This window comes from Phyllostomus hastatus, unplaced genomic scaffold, assembly GCF_019186645.2.
Source record: "Phyllostomus hastatus isolate PE091 unplaced genomic scaffold, TTU_PhHast_1.1 phas_contig_40, whole genome shotgun sequence".
In the NCBI taxonomy this organism is placed as follows: domain Eukaryota; kingdom Metazoa; phylum Chordata; class Mammalia; order Chiroptera; family Phyllostomidae; genus Phyllostomus; species Phyllostomus hastatus.
The window spans coordinates 9,932,297-9,948,640 of NW_025333872.1; the positions used below are offsets into that span (position 1 = coordinate 9,932,297).

The 16,344-nt window shown below is 40.6% G+C and overlaps 1 protein-coding gene across 2 annotated transcripts in view; it reads right to left on the reverse strand.

The window, feature by feature from the left end:
- LOC123821656 (24-hydroxycholesterol 7-alpha-hydroxylase) overlaps positions 1 to 16,344 on the reverse strand; it is an 81,497-nt gene that overhangs the window by 11,330 nt on the left and 53,823 nt on the right. For both annotated transcript variants that reach the window (XM_045843270.1, XM_045843272.1), the window contains 2 exons: positions 10,733 to 10,828; positions 9,789 to 9,877 (listed from right to left, as the gene is read on the reverse strand). In XM_045843270.1, the coding sequence (XP_045699226.1) occupies positions 9,789 to 9,877; positions 10,733 to 10,828 (185 nt within the window). The remainder of the gene's footprint in view (positions 1 to 9,788; positions 9,878 to 10,732; positions 10,829 to 16,344) is intronic.

A 16,344-nucleotide genomic window follows, 5' to 3' on the forward strand; every position in this document is an offset into this window, starting at 1 on the left:
GGACATGCTAGAGGCTTGCTTCACTGTATTCTGTGAGATGAGGAGCTATTGGCTAGCTTTGAGTAAATTTGATTTAAATTGTAAAAGGAGCCTCTGGCTATCACATTGTGAATAAAATACAAGATGATGTAGGTGGGAGCCAGTAGGCTGATTAGAAAGCTATTAAGATTCTCCAGACAAAAAATGACAGTGACATGGACCAGGATTGTAGGAAGAGTCATGAGCCATTGTCAGAGTCTGAATATTCTCTGTAGGATGGGTTAGCGTTATAGATGTGAAGACACAGAGTCAAAGATGACTCCAAGTTTTTGACCTGAGGAAATACAAGGATAAGCTGCTATTCACCTCTGCAATGGGGAAGACTGAAGGAAGAACAGGCTGATGAGTTGTTATACGAAGTTCAGGTTTGGACCTGGTAGGTATGACTTACTATACAGTGCCCTGAGGGGTGGAAGCTGAGAAAATGAGCCTGGTGTTCAGAAGGGATTCAGTCAGGGCTGGGGATATAAGGGCTACAAAGGCAGAGTCATCATTATTTAGACAATTATTTAAAGCCAATTATTTATAGCATGTGGGGAGCAAGTTAATGGGAAAACATAAGAAATCTGAGGAAAGGACCCACAGATACTCCAAAAGGTCAGGAAGGTGCAGAAGACGAGCAAAGGAGACTGAGAAGAACTAGCCAGAGGGAAAGAATAACAAAAACAGAAGGATGTCACCAAAGCCCCTGCAGAAAGTGTTTCAAGGAGGGCATGAGCCCCTATCAAACGGAAGGGGCCAGGACTACAGACATGTGAAACTAGACATTAAAGTTCCCACTTATATAAAATGACTGATTCCCAGTACTTAGCTCCCTTCCTAGAAGTAAATTAGATGAGATCACTCTTTCAGATAACTTCTATGTTCAGTAAAATAAGCAGTGACTCCCCAATATTTAATGTTTGTCTAGCAGCCCTAGATAAATACTGGCTAAATTTACACTGATGAATTATAAAACAGTTTTGTGGATTCCATTTCCTTCAAACAAATCCTGTTTTCTTACAACTCTGCTTTTATCTCTTCTCCGACATTAGCTTGCTATGGGCCAGTGCACTTCCCTGAGCTCAGCCACTGGGGTAAAGGCAGTGCACAACAAAGACACTAAGCAATCTGGACAGGTGGGGGCGCTGTCCAGTGAAGAAGGCACTAGGCAGAGGAGCAGCCTGTCCCAAGGTGCAGACTTAGAAGGGACCTGCGATAGCTAAGGGCCTGAGAGTTGTTGACTGCCTGCAGGGGAGGTGCTGAGACGGAACTGAGCAGAGCAGGAGGAGCTGGTTGGTGGAAGGGTTTGAAGGTGCCATGCCACAGTGTGGGGGCTTGGAGCCCGAAAATGCTTATAGACCTAGTGAGTCATTGTACTTACTGAAAAATAACACCGACGTATACCGACGTTTGAAAACAAACTTTCTTTAAGCATTATTACACATAGGAGGCCCTCAATAAGCACTTCCTCTACTATGCAAATGAGGAATAAACAAGACCAGTGTTCACAAGCTATTTACCAATACAAATTTAAATGTTTTAGAAATACTATGTGCATTTTGATTAGAAAAAAGTTATTAGTGTTTATCAACTCATTAAAAGATTTTTTTTACTAGAATCTGTAAGAAAGCATTTCTTTAGTTGTAGGTCCTGTGATAGTCTTAAAAAATTGAAAAATTGCATTTCTTATAAGGTGAAACTATAATTCAGCTTAACTGTGATTCAACTTAAAATACTGAAGAATTCATATTGTGCATTAGTAAAGCTTTAATATTCTTCTGTTAGTGTTGTTAGTTTAGTTATTAAATTAGTATTAATTATGACAATAGTATTAATATTATTACATTCTAAACACTTTGATATTATAAAGGAAAAATAAGGTGAACTAATAACACAGATAACAAAATAGTGTGTGCTAGAAATTTTATTTTCTCCCAATCCAAATATTTCAAACTTCTTGCAGAATTACCACAATTATCTACTAAATAAAGTTGTTTTTCAATGGCAAAAAATACGTGTTTTCAAGCCTTTACTATGTTATTGAATTTTGTTCAGTGTCTAAAATATGAGACTAACATATATGTACCTGTGGCATTAAAAGTTTTTAGGTCAAAGAAAATGGGCTTCATAAACTTGTATTTTTACACAAGCTCTTCAAAAGCAAGCTGAGCTATGTTCATGTTTGAAAATTTTCTTAATACTACTTCTGATGTCAAAACAGTAAAATAATGAGGCTTATTATTTATAACAGATTTATCTTTTACACTTACAAGAACATTACACATGCACAAATAAAGCTCATTAAAATATAAACATGTTGAAAAATCCTTAAATACTTGGTACTTGCGTATTTTCTCCATTTGTAGATGGATGTTCACGGAGCACAAGCAGGCACTGAGAACACAAAGTCTGACAAAACACAGACTGTAGCCTCTCACAGCCAGTAACGCACGTGGAAAGATGGCAGCAGTAACAACTGAAGATAAAAGTCTTTGTTGCCTTTTAAAGACAGAATGAAAGGCCTACGGAAATTTGGAGTCTGGAAAGAGTACTTTCATGTTGACTTCATGTGGAGGTGAAACTGGAGCTAGACCTTGATGGAAGGACAGGCTCTAAATAAGCAGACCTGTTGAGTGAGGGCATTGCCAACCCAGCAGATAGAATCAGCCAGGGGAGGAATGGCTACTGCAGTTAGGGGACAGAGAGTAGACCCTCTGGGGAGGGCTCTCCCAGATGGTCTGAAAGACCCAACTGGTGTCAGATTTTGGAGAGCCAGTGTGCCAGGCTAATGGGTTTGGCCTGAAGGCAGTGGCAGCAGAGTCTTAAAAAGAAAATGGCAATCAGAGATGATTATTTAAGGAAAATGACTCTGTATGTGGTGAGTAAGATGGACTGAAGAGACAATAGAGCCAGGGAGAAGGTTTATGACATCACCTGATGCTAAGGTCCAAGATGTGGTATAGGAGGTAGAAATGGATACAGAAGGCTGAAAAGAAGAGTGAAGGGTGACCCTAAAAGCCCTGCAGTCCAGGAGTACAATGATCCATTGAGAAGGGACAGAGAACTACAAGAATGAGGGGATTGGGGGACACTATGATTTTAGTTTTAGATGTCTTGGTTGTGAGACTGAATCCCTCTCCTGAAGTCATTGAGGGCAACGCCAGCATGGGCTGGAAAACGGCCACTGTTGCCAGGAACAAGGGCTCTGAAGTATATTCCTAGTTGCTACCAGCTGCAGCTTATGAAAATAGAATGATCTTGCCCTGGAATTCAGAGAAGGCAGCATGCACACATACTTTCACAGGCACCCTTCCCTGAAGCGTGGCTATTCAAGTTAAAGGAGAAGTACTTTTCCCACAACCTCCTCCCCCTGAGACATTTTTTAGGAAAATATAATCAATTTGGTAGCAGGAGGCAAAATAATCTAGACCAGCAGTCCTCAAACTTTAGCACGTATCAGAATCACATGGAGGGCTTGTTAAAACTTTGCATACCACTGGGCGCCACTCCGTAAGTTTCTGATTCAGTAGGTCTGAGGAAGGACCTGAGAATTTGTACTTTTTTAACAGGTTTACAGGCCACGTTACTACTGGTGGTATGCGAGGGATCATAGTTTAAGAATCACTGATCTAGAGGACCTTGAAGAGGAGAAAGGGAAAAATGGGTCAAAAGATAATAGACTATCAAACCTTTCAGTTTAAGCACACAAAATTAATATTACATAGGATATCTCAGCTATACTTGAAACACTATGGCTAGCCAAGGTACCAAGCTTTTGATTAGGAATGATTGTGTGGGCATCATCTGGTAGAGTGAGCAGGTAGATGCTCACATTAAATAAGGGAGGAGAAAACAGAATAATGTGGGAAGAGAAGAGTGCAATAGGGTAAGGTGGAAGAGAAAATAAGAAATAAACACATGAAAGAGAGAATGGAAAAAAGAAAAAAGGAGGTGAGAAAGCAGATGAGAAGGCGAAGAGGAAAGGACTGGAGGGCCTCGGCCCTTCTTGACTTGACATCCTGTTTTCTGTTTCACTGGGAAGGTCAGAACGGACTCCCAGTGGGAGGACACTCTCTGAGGTCACTGTTTCTCAGAGCTGCAGCCAAGGCTGTTCCAATGGCAATGCTACAGTTACCCCTCCTAGAAGTGAAGCTCCTGTATGTATGGGCTATGAGCTAGACATGTGGATACTCCTTCTTCAGGAAAAAAAGACAAGGCCAAAGGAACAGTATTAACTTAAGATCAAGTGTTCACCAAAGAGAAATTATCTCAATATATTTTGAATTTCAGAACTTCCAGGAAAAATTTTAGAAGTGGCATTTACTTTTGTTTTGTGATATACCCAGAGTAAATGAAACTCAGCCTCTCACAAAGCACAAGGTATTTAGAAAGCTATTAATGGATGTGGTTAGTATATATTATTTCATGGAGTTAAATAAACCTTGAAAGAAAAACTTTTGTTTAAAGGAAATTATATTACTTTGGATGCTTTTGGTTGCAAGTGACAGAAAAACCACATCGGACTGGTTTCTGTACATAAGGGATTGCACCACTTTGTTCATCCGAAAAACCTAGAGCTGGGGATGGCCGTAGGAAGAGATCGCTGCAGGAGCTCGGCCGGCCGTGTTACCAGGAAGCCAGGTTGCTTTCGCTGCTCAGCTCTATGGTGCCAGCTTCATCCTAACACTGTCTACTTCCGTAGTCTCAAAATAGCTGCCAACAGTTTCCAAGACCAAGCCATTCCTTATTCACATCCTACAGGCAATGGTTAGTTATTTTGGACCCAGAAGTCCCAACAGAAACCTTAGCAGTTAATGTTGCTGCTTAAAACATACGCCAACACCTAAACTGAACTCTATGGGTGGGGAGGGAGGGCGCAGTGATGGGATGTGAGGATCAGCTTAGGAACAGTGCTCCATGGCGACAGAGCACTTATGGGCACATTGTGTTGTGATGTGGCACAGTTTTCATTCCGGTCTTCTTTTCCTGGGAGCACAGACACCTATTGGAGAGGTGGAACTGAAGTGCAGTCACTGAGTTGAGTGAGGGATGAAAGCCTGTCATAAAAGGGGGCAGGGGTGGAGGGACACACCAGTCCGAAGTCTCCTTTCTTTCCCTTCATTGAGAAATCCCGCTCAGGTATTCTGGGCACCACAGAGGGGCTGGAGGCCTATTTTGTAAATAAAAGCAAAAGAAAGTCCTTTTTGAAATTTTTCTCAGAAATGAGCATGTTTATTTTAGAAGCACTTTGGCCTCTCAGACTATCAAAAATCACTCTTGAAGTGCTTCTTTTGTTCTTGACAGACTTAAATCTTAGCCTCGTAATGAAGTGTCAAAATAAAATGGCTGAGAAAAGTAATGGCTGCAATTTTGCCAGTGATTTCTGTGCTCCTCTGCATGAGTCACTACTCCTCAGTAAAGCGGCATGAAGAAAGAAGCATGGCTAGAAATTAACAAAGGATTCTGGTATTAACTGGATCTCCCCTGACCACCCTCATCCTGACCCTTTCAAATACCCTCCGGGACATGCGCACACCATGGTGAACATGTTAGGTAACAACTATGTATGTAAATACAGTTCTATATAAGTAAATGCAATTCTATTTAACAACTGGAATTGAGGGGATGCACTTGTCTATGTAATAAATTCTTCAGAATATGGGGTGGGCAAAAGTAGGTTCATAGTTGTAATACAAGTAACACAGTAATTAATAAATACTAATAATACAAGAATAAACTCTGTTTTGCAGACTCACAACTATAAACCTACTTTTGCCCACCTCGTACATTGAATTTGCAATATCTCATGAAATCCATAGGGAACTGGGTTGGCTCACTCCTCAGAAGTGATCAGCTATTTCTAAGCATAAAAGGAAAAGCTTAGAGTACTTTTCAAATACAAGATTGTGCGGAGATATTTTACTAAGGCACAATTATTAAAATCATATTATCTTTAAAATAAACATATAGAAAGTACTGTTCTCAGAGCATCACAAACCCAAATGTATAGTTGCCTTGCTCCCATTCACATACAGGTCCATGACATTCCTCTGGGCATTTCATTGTTTGTCTAAGTTTGGTACCAAACTTAGTACCAAACTGAGTGGTACTAAGGTGTGCTTAGTGGTATTAAGGTGTGCGTGGTACCGGAAGGTGTGCTTTCTTCTATGCTGTTTATCGATCATTCCCATTTGGCCATAAAGCCCCTTCTAACGCCCCTTCCTCGGAACTCCTTGGCAATTACAATGTACGTGACTCCTCCGGCCTTTCTCATGTGCTATCTTATGCTGTTAAGCAGGGCTTGTTTTTCATGTTGCTATGTCTCATCTCCCCAGCCACATAATAAGCAATTCAGGAATGCCATGTGTCTTTGAATCTCCCTGGTATTTACTAAACTGACTTGAGTTAGACTGTAAGCTCCTTGAGAGGAGGGACTTTCATCCCTCCTTTTGTTTTCTAAGATAGCTACTAAAGCCCTACCCTGACATACAGTACACACTCAATAAATATTTACTGAATGAAATAATAATCATATTAATACCAGGTGCTCAAGAAGTATTTGCTAGGTTGAATAACACTATTACCAACCTACTATCAGCTGGACCTGTGTTTGGATTAATTTTCCAATAGCTGTGTGATTTTCATTAGTAATTTAAGACCAGTGCCCTGGGATGCATGTGGGAATCAAGCATGGACAAAAAGGTGGAAGTCAGTTTCTGGCCCCAGGGAACCCATGCTTCATTTCCACTTCTCAAGTACTGCAGCCTTGCTCTTATGTACCCTTTTTGCATCCAGGCATGCCTTTGTAAGCCAGCTAATCTTGCCAACAATCAGGGTGATTGTTTTACACTGGAATTTAACCCCTGTCAATTAGCATAATGACACAGCCACCCAGGCATCCTCTTGCATGGATGGGAACCAAGGAAAATCAAGGCTGTTGGCTTTGGTGTCGATTCCAGGGGTTGGGTCTAACAGGCACATCCCTTTCTGCTAAGATCATCAGCCCTCAGAGACACTCACACAACACTAGAAACCGTGTCCTGTTTCTCCATTTAAATTCATAGTTTCAGAGGACAATGTCCACTACAGTGCAAGTCTTCATTCTGCACACTACCACTGCCGATGAAGTTTGAGAGTTCATGCTGCTTTCTCCTGTTTTTCTGCAAAGCCACCCTTCTTCTCCAGCAACAGAATTACTAGGAAGAGCTCCCTTGCTGTGTGTACCCAGGAGCTTTCCAGCTCCAGGAAGGTGCCCAGCAGGGCACCTTCCTCCAAATGTATTTTCACAACTCCCACTATTTGGAGGAGGAACAACAGCTTGGCCATTCTGGTTTTTAGTTGGCAGTTGATGGCAGCACTCAGTACTTATATAGTAAGTTCAGCAAAATCTTCTGTGTTCACTCATGAGAGGGGTTCTCATGCTGCCTTAGTGACCTGAACTCCAAGGTGACAGCTGCAAGGCCACGAGATTCTGTTCATGAGGAATTTCGATCGTCAGTGACTTTACAGGCAACTCTCTGACTCACTGATTATTTGGTACACAAGACAATAAATTGGCTCCTGGTACACAAACTAAGAATGAGTATAATTTTCTGGGGATTATACTAAGGGTTTGTGGGATTAAGATTCTAGTGCAAAAAATTTACACATTTTCTGTAAAAATGAGATATTATTGATTGAGCAGAAATGTCATGGTTCTCTCTATCGTACCTGCTACTCTCAAAACCAAGCAAATGTCTCTCAGCCTGGAGATATCACAGTAATGTTGTCACAGCTCTTCTTACAAACAATAGTCATCACTTGACCACTGGAGCATGTTACACACTTCATTGCCAAGCATTTCAGACCTCAGATGAAAATATTTCTAGGTCAATCTCAAAGATGGTTCTAATAAACTCTTTAGTTGCATTTGGAAATATATGTTAAAAGGCACCTGAAACAACTAATATCTATTCTTTTTAGAAGAGCTACTCTACAACATTGATACTTAGTAAGTGATAAAAACAGTAAATGTGTTAATTGGTTTAAGAACTGCTTATCTAAAGTAAATATAATATAAGAGGCAGGTTTTGGGGCTTCTGCAATTATTGCTGTTTTTGTTTGTTACACTCAATTACAATGTTCTACTCTGAAGTTTTTCAGTGGATATGACAGCATGCTTTCAGCTCCAAACAATAAAACCTTCAACTCAAACTGCCTTAAAAATAATGAAGATTTATTATAGATAATAAAGATATATGCTATATTATTATTATTTATAAAATAAAAACACTTATTATCGAACATAACCAGAAGTAGATGAGATCCTCAAAACCGATGACTCAGTGACAATGACATCGTGTGGACCAGTGCTTTCCACATCTCTGTTCTGCCCTCCACACACTCCACACCATCGTAAGGCCTGTTCCACTTGAATCTGCTCCTTGTAACAACTGGGGCTGCTTGCTTTCTTGTTTGCGTCTTAATGGGAAAGGACAAAAGAGGCTTCTCTCCTAACCATGGGAGAGAAGTCTCTTTTCAGTCTGATTGGCCAGTTTAGGTCAACCACTTACACCAAACAGTATCTCCAGGGAAACACTAGTCAACAATTTGCTTACCCTTAGGCTCCTACAATAATTTCTAAAAAAGGAAGACAAAATTATCCTGACTGGCTAAGACTAACTGAAACCATGTGGGGGGAGGTGTATATTACTGAAAGCATATTGATACCGTAAAACACGAAACAAAGGAGGTGTACGATGGATGCACGCTGTGGAGTAAGACACAGCCACAACTATGGACTGACATTCCTACTCAAACAAGAAAGAGAATTGACTTCTTACACTAAGAAACTATAATTTTCCTAAATAAGATTTAAAAAAATTTTATTGATTGATTTTAGAGAGAGAGAGGAAGGGAGGGAGAGAAAGACAAGGAGACAGGATGAGTGAGAAAAAGAAAGAGAAAGAGAGACAGAGAGAAAACTATATAAGGTTTTTAAAGGATTTTGCACATCCACTGAGTAAGATTTTGTTACAAACAGGTACCAACAATTCTCTAACAGAGTCAGCAGCAGTGAAGAAACGGGACTTATTTAATGTCGAGTGCAAGTTTTGTGAAGTCAGGGACCACATCCACCTTCCTCACAGCTCTATCCCTGAGGCTTAGCAGAGGGCCTGGCACAGGCGGGATATTCAGAGGAGTTTCTGTGTGAATAAATAAGCATCAACTCTCGTTCATTAAATGATGAACACCTGCCCTAGAACCGGGCATCACACTGAAAAGAAGTCTTGGGTGCCAGATTAATTTAACTACAAAAGGTGTAACAGAAAAGTTGTTATAGAACCAGACCAAACCAATAAACAAAAACTATTTAGTAAGCTGCTGCTATGTTCCAAGCTAAAGACATTCTGTAATCCCAACAAATGTCCATGGTCAGGTTGTAGTTAAGAAAAGAGAACATACCTCTATCTTGATATTTGAAAAAGGTAAAACTCAAATGACTTTGAACTATCGGTATATGAAAGCCCAGCACTAGAGACATAAACCCTGCTTTCATCTGGCAGGGGCAACTGTAATGTTTTGTTCTCAGAAGTCTCCTATCAGAAGCCACTTTAGACATTCTCACAGAGACATGGCACAACACGACTGGCCAACCAAACAAAATATGGTCTCCTGGCTTTCCCTGCAGTCTGACAATAAAGAAGAGAAAGCCGAAGCTCTCCTGCTCTGAGCCATCATCTTTCTGCAGACTTTGTGGATCAACGCAGCCCAGCTGTCTCACTGACCTTCCAGGACATTGGTACTTCCCGCTTCCAAATGCCACGAAGTAGTCCAAGAAAGCATGCTTCTCTAAATTTGCTTCTTTCCAACGTTCCTGTGGGAAGAAAACATTTTTTTTTCCAAATCAGCCTTATATAAATAAGCTTAACTTTATTTCTCTAGGCTAAAAATGACCTTGTACAGCTAATCCTCACATATAAAGTTGCAGGGTTGTTGGTAATTTTTTCCAACCTGTTATTAATATCAGCCACAATTATGATTTGGGAACATAACTAGTAAATAAAAAGGCTTAAAAAGAATTCTGTTAAATGGCAAGTGTAAAGGACGATGTAAATCGACCACAGAACTGACCTCAGAGAGGAGGAATATTTACAGTGGGCCTCAGCCTCCATTATAACCCTGCCCTTCGTTATAAATTTAGTACTAAGACGCTGACAGCCCTGCCGCTGGAGAACGCCTGGGACTCAGAATGAATACATCTGGATGCCATTTTTGACAGTTCTACCTAAAGGCAGAGAACAGACCAAGTGACCTCTTCAGATTCTGTGCAGCCCTGTAACTCCCCAATTCTAGGAAACAGCAGAACACAGTTTTAATTTGCTTCATTTTTATTTTTTGTACTCCTTGGAAACCAATAACAGGAATGACTGCCTGAAGAACATAAAATAAGTCTTCTATCAGAACCAGGCATATTTACTTTAACACGCCCTGCTGGTTTCAGATAAAAATGTATTTTAAAGCTGATGAAGCTTATTCCAGAAACCTTTGTATCTGAATTGTTGTGCAGGTTTATATCATCTTCATTGCACATCTAGTCTGTATTCTGTAGCCTTAATTACTAGAGAAATATAGCTGCTCAATGACACAGTCATAGTTAATTTATTAATTCATATTTCAGCATAAAAATACTAAAATCAAAGGACAACATATAATGAAAGAAGTAACTTACAGGTTTGAACAATTCAGGTTCAGGAAAATACTTTGGATTTCTATGTAGCCAAAATGGAGACAACATCAACAAGTCGCCAGAAGGAACAGTGTAATTCTATGATAGAAAAATATAACCAGAGACATTGAAATTAAGAACAAACTGACAGAACAAGGATAAAGGGCACATAGACAAAACCAAGGTGGGCTGGAAGCAGGGGAGGGAGGTGGGGATGGCTGGGGTAGGGGGGACTGGTGGAGGGTAAATGCAGACAACTGTACTTGAACAACAAAATAATTTTTTAAAAAAGAAGAAACTGACAATAACCAGAGGGGAGGGGGGGAGGGGGTAATGGGGGGAAAAGGGAAAGGTTGTCAGGAACATGTATAAAGGACACATGGACAAAGCCAAAGGCGGGTAGGATCGAGGATCGAAGGTGGGAGGTGGGGGAAGTGGTGTGGGGAGAAAAGGAGACAATTGTACTTGAACAACAATTTTTAAAAAAAATAAAAAAGAAAAAGAAAAATTGGTTCCAAGTCATTTTTTGAAATCTGGTTTAAAGAGAGTTCAGGTCATTAAAAATAATGTTACAATTATATTGTGGTGAAGGCACATACATTTTATAAGCAATGGTGATGAAATCTAACTCTTTCCTGGCGGGAGAGCTCTGTTTTCCAACTTAGGCAATGATTGAGTTGTGATCCTGATGATCAGTTACATGTACATATAGAGTTAGTTACACACCGGGGCAAAGTATTAGATAAATGTGAAAATTTTAGAAACTAGTATCAGTTCACTCTAATGAAGCTTTTGCTGTTCAGTACTGAGGTTTGCAGCAAGGATTCTTGGTGATGGAAACCACAGTAAATCTCCAGATCCTGACACAGAAGAATCTAACTCTGAGACAGGATATGGGTCATAGCACTTAGGACAGGAGCAGCAGGTGTCCTGCCCCTGGGGACACTCATGAGAATGTCAGAGCAGGGTCAGTGGATTCTTTGTTTGTTTGTTTTTTCACTCTAGCAGCAGCTGTTAGGGCAGAAAGAACATGAAGACAACTGGTTAGGAAGGCACAAAATGAAGCAAGTGTTGTATATTTATTTCACTCGTTTCGTGTTTGCGGCTGCGGTGGTTATGGAGCTGAGGATAAGCAGTGTGATTCCTCAAACAGGAAAGGCTGCATGATCCTTCTCCATACATGTGGAAATAGGGTTTCATGGTATATAAACTATATACCAAGACCTAAAAGCCATTTCATAAAACTACCCTTATATCACCATGCTCAGGAACCACACGGCAAAGAGCTCTCTTGCAGCGTGGGATCACTAGGTAGCTACCAACTTTACTGAGAAAAGCCATTTGATCAGCAGTTCCTATTGCCAGCCATCAGAAGCCACGTCTATTCAACCCTACATAATTTTCAAGTGTCCTCAAGCTATTTGCAAAACACCAAGTTTATGTATCTAGAATTAGCACCTTACAATTAAAAACATGTCTTTGTATGGTAGCAGGGAGTGGGGTATGGGGAGGGGTCATCATTTGTTCACCCAGGAGAACCCCTGTTGGCTCCAATGGGAGCTGAGTATTGCTTGAGTTTGCTAATTTCAGTTCCAGGACAGCTGGAGAGTCAGATCCAAACCTGGGAGAGAGGGCAAGGCTTGCTGGTGCACTTGTTACCCATGTTTAAGGTTGAAAGAGACTTGTGAGATCCCAGTCCTGTGTGTTCGTTCTCCCTCTGCTAGAACTGACGCTAGAGAGGTCACGACTGATTCTGATCAGGAATCAGCTGGGGAGGGCCTGACGTGTGTGGCGGCAGGGGGAGAGGTGGCCCGTAGAGAAAGACGCCAAACAGGGCCTCAATAACACCATTAATATTAGCAACAGGGAGGAGACCAGAAAGACATGCCTGTTGCAGCAGCAAACGCCAGGCTGACAAATGGCATAAAGGATGTGAGAGCTGGTTGTGTTCACAGGAACCCTTGGAGTGAACAGATGTCATCATGCCTCGTCTAAACAGTCCCTGTCACTGTTTACATGACAGATGAAGAGAAAGATCAAGAGGGAGACAGAACAGTCATAGTCCTGGAACACAGACCACTAGCAAAGAGAAGTCACAACTTGTTGCAATTCCTGCATCTCTCTGGTAAACAGATTTGACCCTGGCCAGCCCACCACACAGGGATGCTGTGAGGCTGAATGAGCTTCATCTGCTTGTCTGGAGATGGGGCTTTCTTAAAGAGGAAAGAGAAGGAAGGGCTCTGTCCTACACCCTTTGAGAGAAAAGGGTACAAGGAATACAGAATCTTAGAGAGAAAGGAGTCCTATAAAGGCAAAGAGTATCTACCAGAAAAGGTCTGAAGCACCCAGTTTTTCTCCTAGCTCTTGGCCAGAAGCTCGGTTGCTGTTAGTGGCTTAAAAAAAAAAAAGTAGGTACTTGAAAAGTTAAAGACTATTTTTTCTTTATATTGTACAGTCATTGCGAATAATTTTCTCTCCAATGGCTGTTTAATCTTTCATTGAGTAGATTAAACCATAATTAATCTAATCATTTTCTACTATTTTTTCTATTATAAATGCCAACACTAGAGTCCTCTTCCTCAAAGCATTTTTCATATAAAATCTTTTAACACAGATGTTCAGAAGACACAAGACATGAATATTTTCAAGGCTATTAATACCCATTGCTTAACTACTTTCTCATATTTTGTAGCAAAATGTTTCTAATTATAATATGAGTATATCAATTTCATTGCCCCCCTTATCTGCTAATCTGACATCTTTAATGGGCTATTCTAATTGCTACTTAAAATTTGTTAAGCAGTTATGCTATTTTCTTCTATAAACTCTTGTACTCATGTCCTATCCACATTAATGTAACCTTAGTGCTTACCGATCTGTGAATTTTTAAATATAAAAATTATTTCTCCTTATGCTACACACATATAGACATTTATTCTTAAATTTTGGTTTACATTTAATTTGGGTTATAGTTTTTAAAATAAGACATTAACCTTTGATATGGTACATTAAAATCTGTTCATCTGCTTCGTGGTTTCACTGATTAATCCCTAAACTTAGGTCGCCCTCTTCTCTGGACAATAGTGGCTCTCAAAGGGGGTCTAGGGATTTCTAGAAGTTCCCAAGACCTTTCAGAGGGTCTGCAAGGTCAAACATCACTCCTGAATAAAATACTCTTTCAAAGTATAAGAGAGACGAGTGGGTTTTAATATAATTTAGTACAAAAATTCACTGACATATTTTCAGAGTGCAATGGACTTTTAAGAAGGTATCACTGTTGAGTTTCATATAGAATCAAAGAATAGCCACAAATATCTGAAAAGGTGACTAACATATTCTCCTTTTTTTGGCTACATGTCAGTGTGAAGCTGGATTATCTTCATTTCCATCAATGAAAACAATCTATGTCAACAGACTGATAGTATATGTATGAATTCAGTTATCTTCTATTGGCAAGGCATTAGATTTGTAAAAACCTAAAAATGATACTATTCTTTTAACGCTTTTTATTTTGAAAAATGTTTCATAAAACCATGCTATTAATTTAACATGGAATAGGTTTCTTGTCCTTTAATATATTTTATTGATTATGCTATTACAGTTGTCCCATTACTCCCCTTCATTCCCCTCCACCATGCACACCCTCTCCCACCCACATTCCCCCTTTAGTTCATGTCCATGTGTCATAAGTTCTTTAGCTTCTACATTTCCCATACTATTCTTGCCCTCCCCCTGTCTATTTTCTACCTACCATCTATGCTACTTATTCTCTGTACCTTTTCTCCCTCTCTCCTCCTCCCACTCCCCCGTTGCTAACCCTCCATGTGATCTCCATTTCTGTGGTTCTGTTCCTGTTCTACTTGTTTGCTTTGTTTTGTTTTAGTTTTAGGTGTGGCTGATAATTGTGAGTTTGCTGTCATTTTACTATACACATTTTTTATCTTCTTTTTCTTAGATAAGTCCCTTTAACATTTCATAATATAAGGGCTTAGTGATGATGAACTCCTTTAACTTGACCTTATCTGAGAAGCACTTTATCTGCCCTTCCATCCTAAATAAAAGCTTTGCTGGATAGAGCAATCTTGGATGGAGGTCCTTGCCTTTCTTGACTTGGAATACTTCTTTCCAGCCCCTTCTTGCCTGCAAGGTCCCTTTTGAGAAATCAGCTGACAGTCTGATGGGAACTCCTTTGTAGGTAACTGTCTCCTTATCTCTTGCTGCTTCTAGGATTCTCTCCTTCATTTTCACCTTGGGTAATGTAATTATGATGTGACTTGGTGTGTTCCTTCTTGGATTCACCTTCTTTGGGACTCTTTGAGCTTCCTGGACTTCCTGGAAGTCTATTTCCTTTGCCAGATTGGGGAAGTTCTCCTTCATTATTTGTTCAAATAACTTTTCCACTTGTTGCTCTTCCTCTTCTCCTTCTGGTACCCCTATGATTTGGATGTTGGAATGTTTAAAGATGTCCTGGAGGTTCCTAAGCCTCTCCTCATTTTTTTTTTGAATTCTTATGTCTTCATTCTTTTGTTTGTTCCTTTTTTCCTTCTGGTCCACTCCATTGATTTGAGTCCCAGTTTTCTTCCCATCACTATTGGTTCCCTGTGCATTTTCCTTTATTTCACTTAGTGTAGCCTTCATTTCTTTTCATTTAATTTGTGTCCAAATTCAACCAATTTTGTGAGCATCCTGATCACCAGTGCTTTGAACTGTGCATCTGATAGGTTGGTTGTCTCTTGGTCACTTAGTTGTATTTGCTGTGGAGCTATGATCTGTTCTTCCGTTTGAGTCTTTTTTCATCTTGTCGCACCTGTTATATATGAGGGGCAGAGCCTTAGGTGTTCACCAGGGCAAGGCACCCCAGTTGCTGGGTTGTGACACTGTATGTGGGGGCAGGATCCGAGAGGGAACAATGATGCTTGCTCTGCTCTCTGTCAGACTTCAGTTGCTTCTGCTGCTTCCCCCAGGCAAACTGGGCCTTTCTAGTGCTAATTCCCGTGTGGGTGGGCTTGTGCACATTCTAGGACCCTGTGGGTCTCTCCAACGAACTCTGCTGTGAGGCTGGGAGTCTCTCCCAACACCTCAACTCCCACAGGTGTTTTCCATCAGTGCCCTGAGGCTCTATTTCCCAGTGCTGGGACCCTGGGTTGTGCACAGTGCCTTGCTTCACAATTGCCGCCTTGTTGGGTCTGCCCATTGCCACTCTGTTCCTGGGGTCTGCCAGCCACCATCTGTGTGCCCAGGGTCCACCTGCTGTGGTCTTGTGTGCCTGGGATGCCTTACACACCCGGTCCCACTCCACCTGGCTGCCCCACTCCATCCCTCCTACCGGTCTGGATGAACGTGTCTATTTTAACTCCTTGGTTGTCTGACTTCCATACAATTCAATTTTGTGTCAGTTCTGGTTGTTATTCTGTTTCTAAATTGTTGTTGTCCCTATCTTGGTTATGTGAGGAGGCACAGTGTGTCTACCTATGCCTCCATTTTGGCCAAAAGTCTGTTTTCTTGTTCTTTTAAATAAATTACTAAAGAAATACTTTAACAATTTGTCAGCTTTGGTTGCTGATACAGTAAGCATGGGTAGATAAGACTCACACAAGTGAAAGTTCTTCAGGATA